The following is a 17,284-nucleotide window of genomic DNA, read 5'->3' as shown; positions in this document are numbered from 1 at the left end:
AGCCACTGTGTATAAAATGGTACAAAGGGAACTGGGCAGGATGCTAATGCCACTAGCATAGTGTGATTTGTTGGGTATGAATAGAAAAAGAAAAGATATTCCAGATGAGGCTTATGATTATGGAGTAGAAGTTGAGTAATATTTCCCCTTTTTAGCTTGGGAATAAAGTAGACATATAAATTTTAGATATGAAGGATAAAAAGAGGTCTTTCAGAAAGACAGGTGAGGTATTAGTATGAAACGTAGGTCCAAACTGCACTTATCATCTCCATGTCAGTGGCAACAAGAAAATAAAAAAAAGAAAAATATACAGTCAGTATGTGCTAGCAAACAACCATTCGAATTGTCATATTTCAAAAACTCGTTTTCACAGAACGCAGAAAAAATTCAGCAACCTGAAATGTCTTGTTTTTGTGTTTTTCAAAATGATTTTCCTAGTATTTCCCATGAAATCTAAAGATGATTTAGAGTAACTTCATCCAGAAACTACTTTTCCTGTCTTTGACTGGACATGGCATTGTGGGGAATATCTTTGTACTTGTGAGAAATGTATATATTTTTTCCATGGGTCCTGAGGAAAAAACCCATAGACATAGTTCTCATTCACTTGTTTTCTTTTTTCAAATACATTAGTTATTTGTAGCTTAGAGATCAAAGATATAAACCCAGACCTTAACCACCTAAACTCCCTAGGTGATGTTGGTTGTAAAGTTTTGGTTTATCTGGGAAGAGTACCTCCAGGGCTTTCCGTCTGCACAACCTGTCTCCTTAGCGCAGTCCAGGCCATCACCATTAGTCCAAGGACCACCCTGTGGAGAAAGCTCAAAGCACAGACCACATGGCAAGTTCTTCCCTATCTCTTCTTCTTTTGGGTGTTAAATTCTCTGATAAGCTCTAACCTGCTACACTACATCACAGCAGTCAGAAGCATGAACAGCTCTAGAACTGAAATGCCTTATCTATATTGTTATATGCAACTATCTAAGCAAATAATTAAGTGGCTTTTCCTTTCCCTCTTGACTCTTGGGGATGTGATCTTTCAGAGTCTCATGGGCTGGAGCAGTGAATACATGGCTTTCTATCTGTACAAGCATCACAAGCGAATCCTCTACCTTCATAGCTCCAGGTTTACACACCATTCCAGCCCAGAAATCTGAGCTACTCTAAGTACTCTCATTCTCATGGCCTGCTTCCTTGTCTTTTATTGGGCAGATTTCATGCTCTCCTTCTACATAGGTTCCACCTTAAATACAACTACAAATCTAATGTGCAACATAGAATTATTATATTACATGCTGTAAATTTGCTAAAAGAGTACATTTTCAGCCCTTTTCACACACACACACACACACACACACACACACACACACAAACACTCATGTGAAATAATGACTATGAAATAATGGATATGCTAAGCTACTTGACAATAATAATCATTATGTATACCAAAGCATTATGTTGTGTACCTCAAACATATGTTTAAAAGCCATGTTAAAGATATTTATTTCCATGAGATCTTCTAAAACAGGATAGTACTCCCAAGAACAGTTCAGCCTTACTGTTTTATAACTGAAATCTCTGCTAAAACGAAGCAGGGAATTCTACAATGACCTGACATGTGACAAAATAGCCTCTAGAGAATCTGTCTTCAGCACAAGCAGCAGTCTCCTACTTTATTACAGATCTCCATTCCTGCCTGCTAAGAAATCCTGGTAAGATTTCTCTTATGAATATGCAGATGAGAGAGTACTACAGAAAGAAGCTTTGTAGCGTGTGTAAACTCCAAGACCACTGGGTTAAATTATGAAATCACTCACCTATCATTTGATTTCAAAATAAAAGCAAATTTTCCAAAGTGTGTATTGTGGACGGTTTCTTTTGAAACATTTCTGGATTTAGGCTGAACAATTCGTTTCCACGCTGAAGTATTTAGCTGAAGTATTTATCTTGTGATTTAAACCTCAGCAGAGTCCTGGGAAGTTAAAATACGACTCCTTCAGTGGAACACTGAATTTGAGCACAGTTGAGAACTAATACTAGTCCCGTGTGCATATTTCAGAAGTACCAAGGAAGGTGTTGGGGGGGGTTGTTTTTTATACTTTTCAAGGTACAAAAGAAACTCTTGAACTACAAGAATCCCCATTCTAACCCAAATCTGTGGCTCCGGCCTGTAATCCTAGCTACTCAGGAGGCTGAGATCTGAAGACATGGGCTCAAAGCCAGACCAGGCACTCAAGTCCTTGAGATTCTTATCTCCAATTAACAACCAGAAAAAACAGAAATGGTACTGTCACTCAAGGGGTAGAGCAGTATCCTTGTATCCTTGAGCTGTGACAAGCTCAGGGACAATCCCAGACCCAGAGTTCAAGTCCCATTCTAACATTAATAACTGGACAGGAGATACATAACATCTAATAATTCCAAAATTCTTAGCATCTGCCCAGTTAACTCATATCAAAACCCTAATTTACCTGAAGTCAACTGTTGATAAAGGATTCGTTTTTCTTCTCACATTTCAAGAAGATAATTATTTCTACTTGTTCTTGGAAAAAAAAATCATTCTGATGATAAATAAGCAGGTATCTTCAAGTAATAATCAAATAATTGAAGAATGAACTGAACTTCATTTTTGTGAACAATGCACCTTCTATCTGGTAAGTATAATGTAACCCTTCTAATAACTGCAATAAAAATATATGAAAAAAAGAAATTAAAATGTGTGTTAGCTCAATACACAGATTGTAACATAAATTTAAAATGTAATCCAAGTGTGTCCACTAATAGCCTACTGTGACAACGTTGATGTTAAGGAGAAATGTTGCTAAATTCCTTTTGAAAATCTAGTCAAGTAACCAAATACTAACTTCTAGGTACCTCTTGAGGAGAGATAATGTCAAGAAATCTAAATCCTAACCGTAGAATTTTTCTGGGATTAGGGATATTCCTTCTGAGGAAATTTTGTTAAATGAAATTGAGTTAGATTATTTATAGCTCAACAGAAAGAGAGAGAGAGAGAGAGAGAGAGAGAGAGAGAGAGAGAGAGAGAGAGAGAGAGAGAGAGAGAGAGAGCGCGCGAGAGAGAGAAATTTTGCTATTACCCATCTTGATCTGTGAGAGACAGCATAATTTAAGCAACCAACAGACCATCTGTACAACCAAGCATTCTAAGTACATGAATCATGAAGTGTTAAATATTGTCAGGGACAAAGATCCATGAACAAAAACGATCATTGTCCTTATACTACTTGAGGGTCTCCCTGTTTTGTAAGTGGCTCGTTGGTCTAGGGGTATGATTCTCGCTTCGGGTGCGAGAGGTCCCGGGTTCAAATCCCGGACGAGCCCTCTACATTTTCTCTCTCCTTCCTACTATCTACAGCTTTCTCCACTTCCCTCAATCTCTAACCCCACGTGGGGGCGTTTTCTGAATGTTTAGAACCTTTACCGCTTACAACTACCGCTGCTAGAAATTGGAGTTTCTTGGACTCTTGTGTCTAAAGCCTCGGTGAGATTCTTGCAATTCTAATGACTTCAGCGCCCCCGGGAGTATTTACCGGCACGCCGCTGTCATTAGAACACTGTTCCCACCTAGGTTTCCAAGTTAATCCTGGAAGCTTAAAATTTTCCCTCAGTGCCCTTAAGACTTAAAGGGTACTTTCTTCCATGTCATAATAAATGCTTTAACTTCAAAATTGGTGAAACTGGAATTTGAGGGGGAACACAATGAGAAGATATACCAAGACACAGAACCATAGTTTCTGTTTGGTTTTCCAGAAAGTGTACACTTCTTCCCTGATTCATGGGTACCACAGAAGCTCTACTTGCCTCCTCATCTTGGTACTCTGAAAGGGTGCATCTTTGGTCCCTATTCTCAACTTTGACTATGAAGATGTTGTCATTGTAATATATATTATGTGTAATATAACTTTATAATGTGAAACAGATGGCATATTACTCATTTAGTCTTGAGGTTCAAAAGGAACTTATTTCCTTTAAGAATTTCTCAAAATTTGAAAGGTCAGTTTTATGTTGTATGCAAGAGACTGATCCTTCTTCAAGGAAATTTAATATCCATAAAAGAGATGTGCTGAATATTTTGATATCTAAATATTTTATAATCAATAGCACAGGCAGATCACTCCAGAATGAAATCCGAAGTCATTAAACTAGATTAGCAGTGTCTGTGTCCAGCTATTTTTATAACTGGACACAGTTATAAATGGAAGATGACTAAACACCTAAAGTAAATGTGGGCAATTAAGGTGGAAGGGCAAAACCTCCAGAAATTTATTGCTTGTTTTTAAAACAAGCAGCAAGAATGTTGTACGAAAAGGTAATTCTGGGTAAAGAAATCTCTTGGAATTGTAAACATAGAAATGAAAAAAGGTAATAGAATAATTACGATGTATAGTAAAAATACAAAAGTAAACTTCAATAATTGCGCATTTGTTAGTATATGCCCAAAAGATGAAAAGCCGTGTTCACATAAAAACTTGCACTCAAAATGTTTATAGCATCTTCATATTTGCCGCAGCTTAGAAATAACCAAGATGTACTTAAATAGGTGAGTAGATAAACTGGGTACAATGGAATTTTTTTATACTGATTAAAAAAATGAGCTATCAAAAAGACAAAGAACGATATGGAGGAAACAAAAGTGACTCAGTGACTCAGTCCTGTAGTCCCAGCTGCTCAGCAGATCAGAACCAGTGAAATTAGCTGGAAAATTTACATACATTTTCTCATTATGTTTTGACCAATCTTACTATTAAATAAAGGTGAGCATAATCCTTTTATGAATAGCTATGATTTCAGATACATTTCCATGTCTTTTTATTGGTGGAGGGAGGGGAGAAAGGAGGGAGTCCTGGGGCTTGAACTCAGGGCTTGGGAACTGTCCCTAAGCTTTTGTGCTCAAGGCTAGTGCTTTGAGCCACTTTGAGCTAAATCTCCACTCCAGCTTTTTGATAGTTAATTGAAAATAAGAGTCTCCAATTAAGACTTTCCTGCCCACGCTGGCTTTGAAATGCAATCCTCAAATTTTAGCTTCCTGAATGGGTAGGATTACAGGCACGAGCCCTGGACAGAAGCCCAGCTAAATTTCCATTTCTCAAAAAAAAAAATGAGGGGACAACTAGCCATCTTTGCCAGAGCACAGTGTTTGGAGATATATGTTAAGACAGGAATAACAACAACAACAACAAAAAAAAAACCACTAAATAGGAGCTTGGTGTGGGGTATTTGCCTGCAATCCCAGCACTGTGGAGTGTGGAGCAGAAGGTCTGTAGTCCCAGGCCAGTCAGTGCAACCCAGTGAAACCTTGTCTCAAAAATAAAAAAATAAAAATCACAACACCACCACCAAATGGCTGAAAAGCTTTACTTCTACCAAACAGAAGCAGATCTGTTTGCATCTCTATCTTGCTTTGCATATCTTTTTGAAGTAGTTGAATCTTTAAAAGATATGATTACCTTAAATGAAAGAAAGAAAGAAAGAAAGAGAAAGGAAGGAAGGGAGGGAGGGAAGGAAGGAAAAGCTTTAAATTTAGAGTGTGGCTAAATAATTCAGCCAAATTAAAGCAAGAAGAAAACAGAAGGAAAAAACCAACAACAACAAAAACCTCTCCCCAGCTCCACCCATGAAAGAGATTATATTTTAGAAGACAAAGCAAATAGCTCCTTCATGATGACATGAATCAGGCAGGCAGGACATAGAACAAACACTACAAAATAAGGCTTCTTTCCAGGAAGAAGAAAACGGTTTTGTGACCCTTGAATTCGCAAACACAAGTGAAGGAATGTTAATGCGGCCCAAGATAAAATATGTTGCCTTTCATGCAACAGGCATTTGTTGTTTCCAAAGTTATGCAATGTTATATACAATGTACATTCTGTAAAAATTGAACTCTATGCCTTGAGTGCAGGGATGGAAGGGGGAAAATAGAAGATAATGATGCATGTACTCATCTAATCAAGATGCATGTACTCATACCCCCATGTGTGGAATTGTAACCTTTGTACAACTACATCATCATCATCATCATCCTATCCCTCATGTTGCTCGTTGCTCATTCCGTGGTTATTTGGCCTTAACTTCTGGAGAGAAACCTACCTGACCACCTCTTCTTCCACTTTCAGGTTTAAGGATGTGTATTGATCAGCTAGTTTGTCTAAGCTCTGACTCCTCACCACTCTTCTAAAGAGTGCATGCCTTGACTCAACACTTCTCCCCATCCAGTCTCTCTTCCCCATCTTTGGAGAACTTGCTTTTCAATATTCACCTTCTCTTCCCAGGCATTATCAGTTACTTAGAATTAACTTCTATTTGTGTTCATTCATCTGTACATTTTATTAATCCCATGAAACAAATCAAACAATAACAATCAAATAATGCAGCCACATAGCTATTTACCCTCTCCTTGTACTTCCCTAATCCTTTTCCACAGTGAAATCTTAATATTTTTTAGCACCGCATTTTTCTGGAAAGTCAAACGCAAGTTAAGCAAATTCTCTTGAAAATCAACTAAAATTCCGAATTTTAGTTGCAGATGTTAGTGCCTGTGATCGGGAATAAAATTCTCAGGATTTGAGGACTCTATGCTATTTCATCCTACAACACTGAAGAATCAACAGTGACACTGAATAGTGATTGCCTTCCAATCCTCTTATTAACCACAAATTATGAGCCTAGATCTGCCAACTAATATTGGACCAGTTTGGAGCCTCTGTCAGCCTCTCGTTGCAGCGCGGGGCCCTTGCTCGACATTCTCACCTATCGCCAGAAGGTGTCAGCAAAGTACTAAAAGCGGGGGCTCCGCGCAGCCTCCTAAGGCCGCTGCCGGAGAAGCCCCTGGCCTGGAAGGCAGGGAGCTGTCCTTCAAGCAATGATGTTTCTATCGTGTCTGGATCACTTGAAAAGGTACAGAAAAAGTACAGAAAAAATTTTTTTTTCTTCTCCCCGCGCTCGTAGGTTTCAGTGTCACATTTTCAATCTAAGTTCTCCAGTGCATATAGACTATGAATGGGAGCACATGCAAGGACGAGGTGGCCGAGTGGTTAAGGCGATGGACTGCTAATCCATTGTGCTCTGCACGCGTGGGTTCGAATCCCACCTTCGTCGGCTGGTGACTTTTAGTGAGAAAACGGCTTGTTTACGTCCAGTTGCCCTCTTGAGTCAGAAGGGTGTTCTGATCCATTTAATGTAATTCCTCATGGTGGATTTCCTCCCTGCTTAATGGGGAAAGCCTTTTGGGAAGTCAAGATAATATAAAAATAAGAAATTTGAAGGACAGAAGGGGTTAAAGGAGTGTGGTTAATCTAAAAGTCTCACGAACTGCTTGGACTAGTTTTGCGCCAAAACCTTCAGATCTCAGCCTAAGTAGGTAGGATTCGACCAGAGTGATCGGCCCCTGCTGGAAACATTCATTAAAACAAAGTCAGAGGAAGATTGCAAACGCTTTATAAATGTTTTCTTACTAGATACATAACCTCACAAAGTGATGACCTCGAAAAACTGAGTGGTTGTCACTTCATATGCATGACGTGAAGATAGCAACAGGAGTTTGGGAGCTTTAGAATTGTAACTAATGTTGGCTTAAATTCTGGAATAACTTCCTTTCAGTTGCTTGTCTTGTGTCAACTAGAGCCACTTCGTTTTGTATTTTGGAACATACGGATTTAAACGGGGAAATGTCCTGGTTAGAAATTGCTTGATATTAGTTACAGATCCAAAATTAGTCCCTTCTAAACACTCTCCCGGCTGAATTTCAAAAAGGACGAAATCTCATCCCTAGAGGAGCTAAAAATCCTACAGAAACGGGCAGTGCCACACGCAAGTGATCGACGATTTCCCCCCTCCCCCCCGAGTTGGCAGGGTGAGGGCACCGACTACCGCAGGCCCGGATCCGCTCCAAGACCCCACCCACCCCGGCTTCTGCTTCCAGAACCACCGCAACCAATCAGGTGGAGGAGGCCGTTGGCGCGGAACCTTCAAACTACCCGCGCAACCTGACCTCTGGAGATTCACCAAGTCATTCAAGCAAGTGAGCTAAATCAATTGCCGATACAATTTCCCAGCTCACCTAATCCCTGTGGCTTTCAGAACTGGTCAAAAATCCATTTCCCCAGGATTTGCATACTATCGTTTAAAGAGAAAACGCTGCAGAAAGTTAACCTAAAGGACGTTGCGGACGCAAAGACAAGCCAGCCTGCTCTCTCTTGAGAAGGTAAGTGGCTCTTAAAAGAGCCTTTGGGGTACGAAGTTGAGGCTTACTTGGCAAACTTATTTGGAGCTGGTATACTTGGTGACGGCCTTGGTGCCCTCGGACACGGCGTGCTTGGCCAGCTCTCCGGGCAGCAGCAGGCGCACGGCCGTCTGGATCTCCCGCGACGTGATGGTCGAGCGCTTGTTGTAGTGCGCCAGGCGAGACGCCTCGCCCGCGATGCGCTCGAAGATGTCGTTCACGAACGAGTTCATGATGCCCATGGCCTTGGACGAGATGCCCGTATCGGGGTGGACCTGCTTCAGCACCTTGTACACGTACACCGAGTAGCTCTCCTTGCGGCTGCGCTTGCGCTTCTTGCCATCTTTCTTCTGGGCCTTGGTCACGGCCTTCTTAGAACCCTTCTTGGGCGCGGGAGCAGATCTAGCTGGTTCAGGCATGGTGAGGGAAACAAAGGAAGGCAGTTGCAGCAAAGTACCATGTATTTATAGAATCTCAATTGCAAATAAGGGCGCGTGAGGCATGTATCTGGTTGGCTTTTTCAGAGCCAATCAAAATGCGCCCTTCCCAAAACTCTATTTCCATTGGCTAAGATGAAGCTAAAGTCTTGACCAATAACAGGCTTTCGTTTTCGCGCCCAACAATAACTATAAAGATAGCTGTGTTTCTGAGTTTCACACAGCGAGTTTCTAATTGTCACTATGTCTGGACGTGGCAAGCAAGGAGGCAAGGCCCGCGCCAAGGCCAAGACCCGCTCTTCCCGAGCCGGCCTGCAGTTCCCCGTGGGCCGTGTCCACCGCCTGCTCCGCAAGGGCAACTACGCCGAGCGCGTCGGAGCCGGCGCCCCGGTGTACCTGGCTGCAGTGCTCGAGTACCTGACGGCCGAGATCCTGGAGCTGGCTGGCAACGCGGCCCGCGACAACAAGAAGACCCGCATCATCCCGCGCCACCTGCAGCTGGCCATCCGCAACGACGAGGAGCTCAACAAGCTGCTGGGCAAGGTCACCATCGCCCAGGGCGGTGTCCTGCCCAACATCCAGGCCGTGCTGCTGCCCAAAAAGACCGAGAGCCACCACAAGGCTAAGGGCAAATAAGTAACGACCGCAGGGAAACCAAAGGCTCTTTTCAGGGCCACCCATATTTTCCTTAAAAGAGTGACGTTTGTCTACAGTGAAGTGGACCAAGCTGAGAATCTAGTAGTTTCACAACCTGACCTGGAGAATGGCCACTATTTAATCTGAGGGGAGAAAGTTGAGTAGATGTTCATATAAAATAACTGGCTACTAAATCTAGGCACCTAAAATATGTAGTTTTCACAATTTCCATCTAGAGTTATGTACCTACTCACAAGCATTCACATATCTTCCTGTTTTCAAGAGTACAGCTACTTGGTATAGCCAGTGCATACAAATATTTCCAGGTTTTGTGTCACTGGTCACTTCTAAATGTCTTCCTATTTAACCCAATAAATTTTAAGTGCAAAAATTGATACAAGCTGTATTTTTGCCAGCATAACAAAATTGTGAGTGAGCAGACAAGTAAAATGACTTGAACAAAGCTCCGATTATCATGTTCAAAAGGAGACTGAGTATCACATTCTTTATACTTCATGTATTTTTCTAATCCACTAGGAACAATGTACAAAGGACTGAAGTTTTATTCTACCCACCTAGTGTTTTTTTGAGCCAAATAATTGCCAAAGCAGATCAACGAGATCAAACTATGTTGCTCAGCCTGGCCTTCCAAACTTCAGCCTTCAGAATGCTAAAGTGTGTAGCAGTAGGCCTGTCTCAAATTCGGGTTTTGTGACGTAAGCAGTTGACTTAAAAAAATTATTTGTTAAACAATGGCAGTCATTTGTGGGAACATAACTGGAAAAATTAAAAGAATTATAGATGAGATCTATTTGGATATATTTCTCTAGTCTCAACTTGTCCTTAATATTTTAGCTGAAAATAGCTAAACATACAAGTAGACATGTGCAGAGAAAAATACTCTCCTTATGTGTCTTCAATAATCTTACACTTTTGTTTACTGACGGAGGTTGGGGCGAAAATCACATTCAATGAGAAGGGAAACACAAGAATCTTCATGTTAAAAACAAAACAAAAAAACCGGGAAGGGACGTAAATTCTTTCCCTTTTAGGGCCCTTCCCTCAGCTTACAGGCTTCCCGCCACAGCTCTTTCGGTCTTCACTCCGGTCCGCAGACACTATCCTATAGGTATAGGAGGAACCTGCTACTGGCTCCATGCTCGCAGTTTTAGCCCTCTCTGTAGCTCAGGAAGTCTGACTGACAGGAAAAAGGAAAAAGATCAATAGTTCAATCTCAATTATAAGGTGAATGTAGGTATAAAAAAAAGTCATCAACTAAAAGGAGTTGAAGACTTCACAAAACAATTCTAAAATTACCATGACATGAAAGCTTGGTGAAACTAAAGAAATTTCATGTAGAAATGGGATTTAAAATCTTCCAATATGTCACACAATGATAAATTTGAGGCGAGGTGTGGTTTAAAAAAAAACAACAACAAATTAAAATACTGGTCCCAAATGTAGAGTCAACTGGCCTTAAGTGAAGAAACATGATTTATTTTGAAATTGTAGTAAGTCAACGAATTGCTAAGATAGGTTAAAGTGTACTAGAAGAAACTTGTGAGATAAAATAAGATCTTAAAGTCACTGGAAATCTATCAGAAAAATTTAAGCCCTATCAGAAAATTCTTGCAACCCAACAGACACATATTCATTGTAATTATTTTAATTATTTTTCCTAAGACAAATTTGCTAGACTTGTTCTGTGAAACAAATTGATTACTTTCTAGAGGGTAGAATTTTAGGAGTCGTTCCTACTCCATCAGCTAGGTAAAGAGGAATTTCAAAATCTGATTTATAACTACTGAAAATAGTACTAACATTCCTAAGAGGGGAAAATAGGACCGAAACCACTCTTTCGAAAGCCCTGGAGAGGAGGGACGCAGATGAAAATCTAAGCGTCACAAAGGAAGCCAAGGCTACTTAGCACAGCCTACCCGTTCTCTTAGAACGGTGAGCCTGCAAGATGCCTTAGCAGCTCGCACTTGCTCTCGGTGTGATGGGATATCGGTGGTTGTCGGCTTGCTCGAATCCATTCCGTGCCTACTTTCCTCTAGATTATTGGTTTGTCCACAAGGGAATCTGTACAGCGACAGCGCAGCTCCACTAAGAAAGCCCCAGACAGGGAGACAAAAACCTGTCTTCCCCTGCCCGGCCCTGCCCGCCCTGCTTCGCCCCAGCCCTCCCTGCTCCTCTTTCCCGCCAGTTGGCCTGCCTGTCTCCGCCCCCTCGCGGGCGGGGCCGCCCTTCCCGCCTGCTGTCTGCCGGTTCTCACTTCGGTCCGCGGCAGGACGTATAAAGGCTTCTGGCCGGAGCCAGAGGGCTCACAGCTAGCTTCTTCTTCCTAGCGTCCATTTCTCCTAAGTAGTCATGTCTGGTCGCGGTAAGGGCGGCAAGGGTCTGGGTAAAGGCGGCGCTAAGCGCCACCGCAAGGTCTTGCGCGACAACATCCAGGGCATCACCAAGCCCGCCATCCGTCGTCTGGCCAGGCGCGGCGGAGTGAAGCGCATCTCGGGACTGATCTACGAGGAGACCCGCGGAGTGCTGAAGGTGTTCCTGGAGAACGTGATCCGCGACGCCGTCACCTACACCGAGCACGCCAAGCGCAAGACCGTCACCGCCATGGACGTGGTCTACGCGCTCAAGCGCCAGGGCCGCACCCTCTATGGCTTTGGCGGTTAATTCCACTTTGGAACCTAGTTAACTAAAGGCCCTTTTTAGGGCCCCCCAATCTGTCAAGAAAAGAGTTGCAACTGGCTGCTAGCAGTGGCTTGCAGATAATGGCTAGCTGGATGGCATGTGGAGATCGGAGTATTCTGTAACTGAGTGAGAGTAGAACTGGAACTTTTGGCTCTCCAGCCTTTAATTTAATGTTTAACAGTATTCAAGTGAGCAGTTTGGGTTACACTAGTGATATAAAGGGTTAATTGTTGAAATTGAAATTTTTTACTCAAGTGTTTTCCTATTGTAAAATTCTCTTGACATACACATCAAAGTTATTCCTCAGAAAACTTAGGCAAAGTACACAACAGTTACATAGTAGGAGCCATCGATCCAATAATGAATGCTAATAAGGTCAAAGCAATCAAATGCAAAATACATAAAACATTTAAGTTTATAGAGAAAGGGCTGGGAGTGCATTTTATCTTCAGTCCTTTAATGCAAAATTTTGAGGAATTCGCCAGAAGAGGTAACAAGGCCTGTTGGCCTTTTGATTACCAATTAAAAGGGATTCGTGTTCAGGTTGTAAGCCTGCTTCAGTTCTTTTTCTGTGAATGTTTATACACTTGTGCTGTTAAATCTGCTAACATGTTACATGTTCACCCCCTTTTTTTTTTAAATCCAAGTCCAGTGTACTGACCACTCCTTTAGTTTCACTTTGTACTTGGTATCTGTGGATTTTGACTCAGCATTAAGAGAGAAGTGGCCTTTAAGCATTAAGGTGCCCCGTGACTAAAGAGGTGAATATTGATGTACTTGATTTTACTTACATTCTAAAATGGCTGCTGGATTAGATTATTCCATTCAAGTGTACTAGAGCAATTTCTAAGCATATGAATCAATTAGTTCCAACTGTGAATTTAAGAAATCGAGAATTCCCTCAAAAATTTAGAATTTCAGAATCTTGGTAGACTGTAGTGTACAAGTGTGAAACATTACACTTTAAAGACTTGGTAAGTATCCATTTAATAAATTATATGGGTTAGATGCCAAAATACTTTTGATACATTAAAGTAAGATATTGAAATTTCACATGTTTGCCTTATTTTTAAAAGTGGTTGCTTATATTTTTACTAAATATAATTTTATTTTACTAGTATTTCTTATGTTTCTTTTGGGAAACACATCTTACAGTATTGAACTGGCTTTCAAATTTTCAAATGCATACATATTAATAGTTCAGAGTCGAAGAAACCCTACTTCAGGGAAGAATGAGAAGAAATAAAGTATTCCTAAATGAAGAGTTTTAGCCATAGGTCAGGTAATATCAAAGATACACTAATATTTCCCTAAAATAATGTGTGAGAGTTGTCAAATATGTTCCCAAATCAATAGATTTTCCCAGCTCATCCAAAGTTTTAAAAAACAAAAAAATCCCTTTTGACCTCTCACCTTCAAGTTCTAGATACAAAGACCAACTGACCACATATGTGATTGCTAACTCATTAACTATAATTAAAATTCCATATTCAAATTTCAAAACTACTTTGGATTTGAAATGGGGAAAGGAGAAAAGATGATTGGCAGGGGGTGAGGTTAGGGAAAGGGAAACAAAACATGAGAAGGGGTATCAGTGTTCAGAAGTAATGCACTCAGTACCTGACAAATGTAACTGTAACCCCATTTATACATTACCCTGACAATACAATAAAAAGACAGCCTAAAATACATTTAATTAACCTAAAAAATTGTAATCATATATATTTGTCATTATCTTAATTTCATGCATTGTGCATATTAAGATTATTTAATTTTTTAAAAACTACTTTGGCTTCCCACAGGATGAATCAAGCAGTGAAGAAATTATTTTCAAACATGAACTGCTCATTATAAAATGCACTTTTAAGAGACACTAATTTGATATAATGTAACCCTTCTATTAATTATAATAAAAAATATTTGAAAAAAGACACTAATTTAGCACATTCAGTTTAGTAATTTAGATTATAAAAGTTTTGTTCAAAATTAAATCAAATAAACATCCATGGCTAAAGAGGAAAAAAGGACATGTCATAATGAAAAGGAAAGGCAGACTCGAATCTTGTTTGCCTCAAACAACCACAATAAATTAAGCTGTGAATCACTTTTGCTGTTCATGAAAGAACATACTTTAATTTTATTACTTTCAGTTGTTAAATTTTATGCTATCCAGAGAAGCAAAATGATACTTAGGTCCAAGGATTGGGAAGAGATAGTCTCATAGTGATGGTGAAACTTACAGGAAGTGGCAAGGTGACTAAAGTTGTTGGGAGCCAGAGTGGAATCAAACTGTACCTTGATTTGCATCAGACAATGGCTTTATTGTCTTATTGTTTTCTGGCCTTATTCTGTTTAAATGACCTGAGATTTACCGTATGAATGTAACACCTGGAAGTTCCCTGGTTTCAAGAAGGGATATAAGCCTGGAGTTGACAATAAACGAGGTTGCAGTTTTTACCTGGGCGGCAGACCTCCCGGACCCGATGTGTTTGTCTCTCTTCTATTTTTTCCAGTCCCTGCCCCCTATTTCAGGAACCCCAATTTGCTGCCGGTAGGCCCCGGCATAAAGTGGCAGCACTAGCCTTGAGCTGAAGGGTTCAAGGACAGTGTCCAGGATGAGTTCAAGTCCCAGACAGGAGGGGAGGAGACAAAAAAGAAAGCTACAACTACATTTAACCCAAGCTTTGTATTAAAATAATTCATTTTCAGAATGAAGTCTGAAGATACATTTTGTAAAATCAAGATTTATGTATTTGAAAACAAGGCTTATAATCCTAGAATTGATGACAGTAGCACACCATTAAGAGTGGCAGGGAATCCAGGTGCCAGTGACTCACACCAGAAGGAAGAAGGAAAGAAGGAAGGAGGGAAGAAGGAAAGGAGGGAGGGAGGGAGGGAGGGAGGGAAGGAGGGAAGGAGGGAAGGAAGGAAGGAAGGAAGGAAGGAAGGAAGGAAGGAAGGAAGGAAGGAAGGAAGGAAGGAAGGAAGGAAGGAAGGAAAGGAGGGAGGGAGGCAGGCAGGCAGGCAGGCAGGCAGGCAGGCAGGCAGGCAGGCAGGCAAGCTGAGAGACACAGGGACAGCCCCCAGGCTTCTGAGTTCAAGCCCCAGGACTGACCAAAAAAAAAAAAAAACCTGTTAAAGGTAAATCTAATGATAATGAATGAGGTGGAATCCATTATTAGTGTTGTATATTTTATTTTAGCCAAACCAATAGTCTTGTATATGCAATACTTGACTTTTTATTGAGTATGTTAAATGACACAGTATTATTTTTCTTAAGCTTCTCATTCTTTCCCAAGAAATTGAAATAGGCACTGGTACTATACTGGTCTATACTGATACAAATTTCTACCACTGGCTATGTGACATCAGTCTATGAGTTATGCAGTTTGCTAAATATAAAAAGTGAAGTCAGGGTGAAGAGATAGATGCAGCACTGGTGGTACTCAGCAGACAGTATGCTGAAAAATAAACTATACAATTTGAGTGGTGAGAGAGGGGGGAAAACTGGGAGATAGGGAGGGAAGGAGTGACATAGTCCAAAAATAGAACACTGTTTGGTTTATTGATAAGCGATGTGCTGAAAATAATTTATTGCTATATTTCTTAAAACATTACTACAATCCATAAATGGTATGTCTGTTTAGACAGAGGGTCTTAAGTCTTCTCTTTGCAATGTACATCTCCCACTCTTAAACTCCTATAAACTCTAAGTTTGTCATATGAACTCACTGAACTAACACATTGAAGATCTTGAACTAGTCGGAGACTCCGTGATTCTCCAGTTCCAATTCTGTACTAACGAGATTTCTCATCTTGCAGACTTTTGATTTGGCATCTTCCAGACCTAGAAGGCTGGAGGGGGGGATAGGGGCGGGGGAACACGCTAGTAAAATGACTAAACATAATAAAGCCAACAAACAGGCCTACGAAGCTTCATTCTGCTTGTACTGCAATTCCTTTTTGTGTCGTTTCCTGCCTAAGCTTGCTTTCTCACACCCAGCTCGTAATTCCCCTGTCCTTTCCTGAGAACCTCCAATACTTAAGAACTTTTGACAGACCTGTCTCTTGGCCAAACCACACCCTGGTTTGCTTGCAGGTCTTATCAGGAGCCCACAACCCCACCATCTTTACCCGGCTTACCCCACCGAGCCCTTACTGCGTATGGTGCCAGCATCCTTTCCTCTAACAAATGGAAAACTCCTTAACTCGGTAAATCCTTCCATCTGCCGAGAATCCCCAGACAGGACAGAGCCCTAACGTGGCCCAATTAACGACTCTCCCCAATTCTCTTTCTGGCACGCTTGAGCTCAGGACGCCACACTCGCTCAGCTTGATGGCTTGGCCTTCCTCGAGTCACGACTCTAGGCCTCCTTTGCCCTTGTTTTTAAACCCAGCATCCATTACAGCAAATTGAGATGAATGGCCAGGGTACAGGAAGGCACTAACAAGTCGTATTAAAACATTAGCGGAAAGCTCTGACATTCTGAGCTACCCACACCGCAAGCCAAGGCACAGCTCACAGAAGCCTGCTCGGATTTCAGCTATTTAACCTTCTCTAATCGACTCCACCCGGGACGCTGGCATTTCCCTCAAGACACAGGTGCGCCCATTCCTTCCGCAGTTCCTACCACTGAAAAGAACTTGTCCCCAACTCACCCGAACGGCTTGTGTGCAGCCCTAGTACTGACAACGTGAGTGGCTCTGAAAAGAGCCTTTGGGTTTGGGAATAAAAACAGTTCACTTGGAGCTGGTATACTTGGTGACGGCCTTGGTGCCCTCGGACACGGCGTGCTTGGCCAGCTCTCCGGGCAGCAGCAGGCGCACGGCCGTCTGGATCTCCCGCGACGTGATGGTCGAGCGCTTGTTGTAGTGCGCCAGGCGAGACGCCTCGCCCGCGATGCGCTCGAAGATGTCGTTCACGAACGAGTTCATGATGCCCATGGCTTTGGATGAGATGCCGGTGTCGGGGTGGACCTGCTTCAGCACCTTGTACACGTACACCGAGTAGCTCTCCTTGCGGCTGCGCTTGCGTTTCTTGCCGTCCTTCTTTGGGGCCTTGGTCACGGCCTTCTTGGAACCCTTTTTCGGGGCTGGAGCTGACTTGGCGGGTTCAGGCATGGCGGTAAGCGTTGAGAACAGGAAGAAATACACCAAACAGGCACAGCCTGTACTTTACATAGAGCTCAGTATGTAAATAAGGTGAAGTCTCGATCCGATTGGTGGTTTTGCGAAGGGACATCTCTTTATCCAATCAGAATGCGTAGAGGCC

At 41.7% G+C, this 17,284-nt stretch overlaps 4 protein-coding genes, 2 non-coding genes and 1 pseudogene across 6 annotated transcripts; 5 read left to right on the top strand and 2 right to left on the bottom strand.

Moving 5' to 3' along the window:
* The first annotated feature begins 459 nt into the window (after positions 1–459).
* On the top strand, positions 460–1,301 carry LOC150048206 (putative vomeronasal receptor-like protein 4; annotated as a pseudogene).
* Positions 1,302–3,270: 1,969 nt separating this feature from the next.
* Positions 3,271–3,342, top strand: Trnap-cgg (transfer RNA proline (anticodon CGG)). Its single transcript has one exon. It is a non-coding gene; the product is annotated as a tRNA-Pro (tRNA).
* Positions 3,343–7,034: 3,692 nt separating this feature from the next.
* Trnas-gcu (transfer RNA serine (anticodon GCU)) lies at positions 7,035–7,116 on the top strand. Its single transcript has one exon. It is a non-coding gene; the product is annotated as a tRNA-Ser (tRNA).
* Positions 7,117–8,277: 1,161 nt separating this feature from the next.
* LOC150048203 (histone H2B type 1-C/E/F/G/I-like) lies at positions 8,278–8,658 on the bottom strand. Its single transcript, XM_090356233.1, has one exon. The coding sequence runs from the start codon at positions 8,656–8,658 to the stop codon at positions 8,278–8,280; it is 381 nt and encodes a 126-aa protein (XP_090212359.1).
* Positions 8,659–8,904: 246 nt separating this feature from the next.
* Positions 8,905–9,312, top strand: LOC150048202 (histone H2A type 1). Its single transcript, XM_090356240.1, has one exon. It carries the CDS (start codon positions 8,920–8,922, stop codon positions 9,310–9,312), a length of 393 nt encoding a protein of 130 aa, XP_090212366.1. The 5' UTR covers positions 8,905–8,919.
* A 2,370-nt stretch (positions 9,313–11,682) lies between these two features.
* On the top strand, positions 11,683–12,081 carry H4c9 (H4 clustered histone 9). Its single transcript, XM_090356239.1, has one exon. It carries the CDS (start codon positions 11,683–11,685, stop codon positions 11,992–11,994), a length of 312 nt encoding a protein of 103 aa, XP_090212365.1. The 3' UTR covers positions 11,995–12,081.
* A 4,640-nt stretch (positions 12,082–16,721) lies between these two features.
* On the bottom strand, positions 16,722–17,181 carry LOC150048200 (histone H2B type 1-C/E/F/G/I-like). Its single transcript, XM_090356234.1, has one exon. It carries the CDS (start codon positions 17,131–17,133, stop codon positions 16,753–16,755), a length of 381 nt encoding a protein of 126 aa, XP_090212360.1. The 5' UTR covers positions 17,134–17,181; the 3' UTR covers positions 16,722–16,752.
* Positions 17,182–17,284: the final 103 nt, after the last annotated feature.

This window comes from Megascapheus bottae, chromosome 22, assembly GCF_031878675.1.
Source record: "Megascapheus bottae isolate mThoBot1 chromosome 22, mThoBot2.hap1, whole genome shotgun sequence".
NCBI classification, from domain to species: domain Eukaryota; kingdom Metazoa; phylum Chordata; class Mammalia; order Rodentia; family Geomyidae; genus Megascapheus; species Megascapheus bottae.
This window is presented reverse-complemented; position numbering and strand designations above follow the sequence as displayed.

Excerpts from the sequence above, each read along its gene's own strand:
- LOC150048203 (XM_090356233.1), bottom strand. The coding sequence starts at position 8,658 with ATGCCTGAACCAGCTAGATCTGCTCCCGCGCCCAAGAAGGGTTCTAAG.
- H4c9 (XM_090356239.1), top strand. The coding sequence starts at position 11,683 with ATGTCTGGTCGCGGTAAGGGCGGCAAGGGTCTGGGTAAAGGCGGCGCT.
- LOC150048202 (XM_090356240.1), top strand. The coding sequence starts at position 8,920 with ATGTCTGGACGTGGCAAGCAAGGAGGCAAGGCCCGCGCCAAGGCCAAG.
- LOC150048200 (XM_090356234.1), bottom strand. The coding sequence starts at position 17,133 with ATGCCTGAACCCGCCAAGTCAGCTCCAGCCCCGAAAAAGGGTTCCAAG.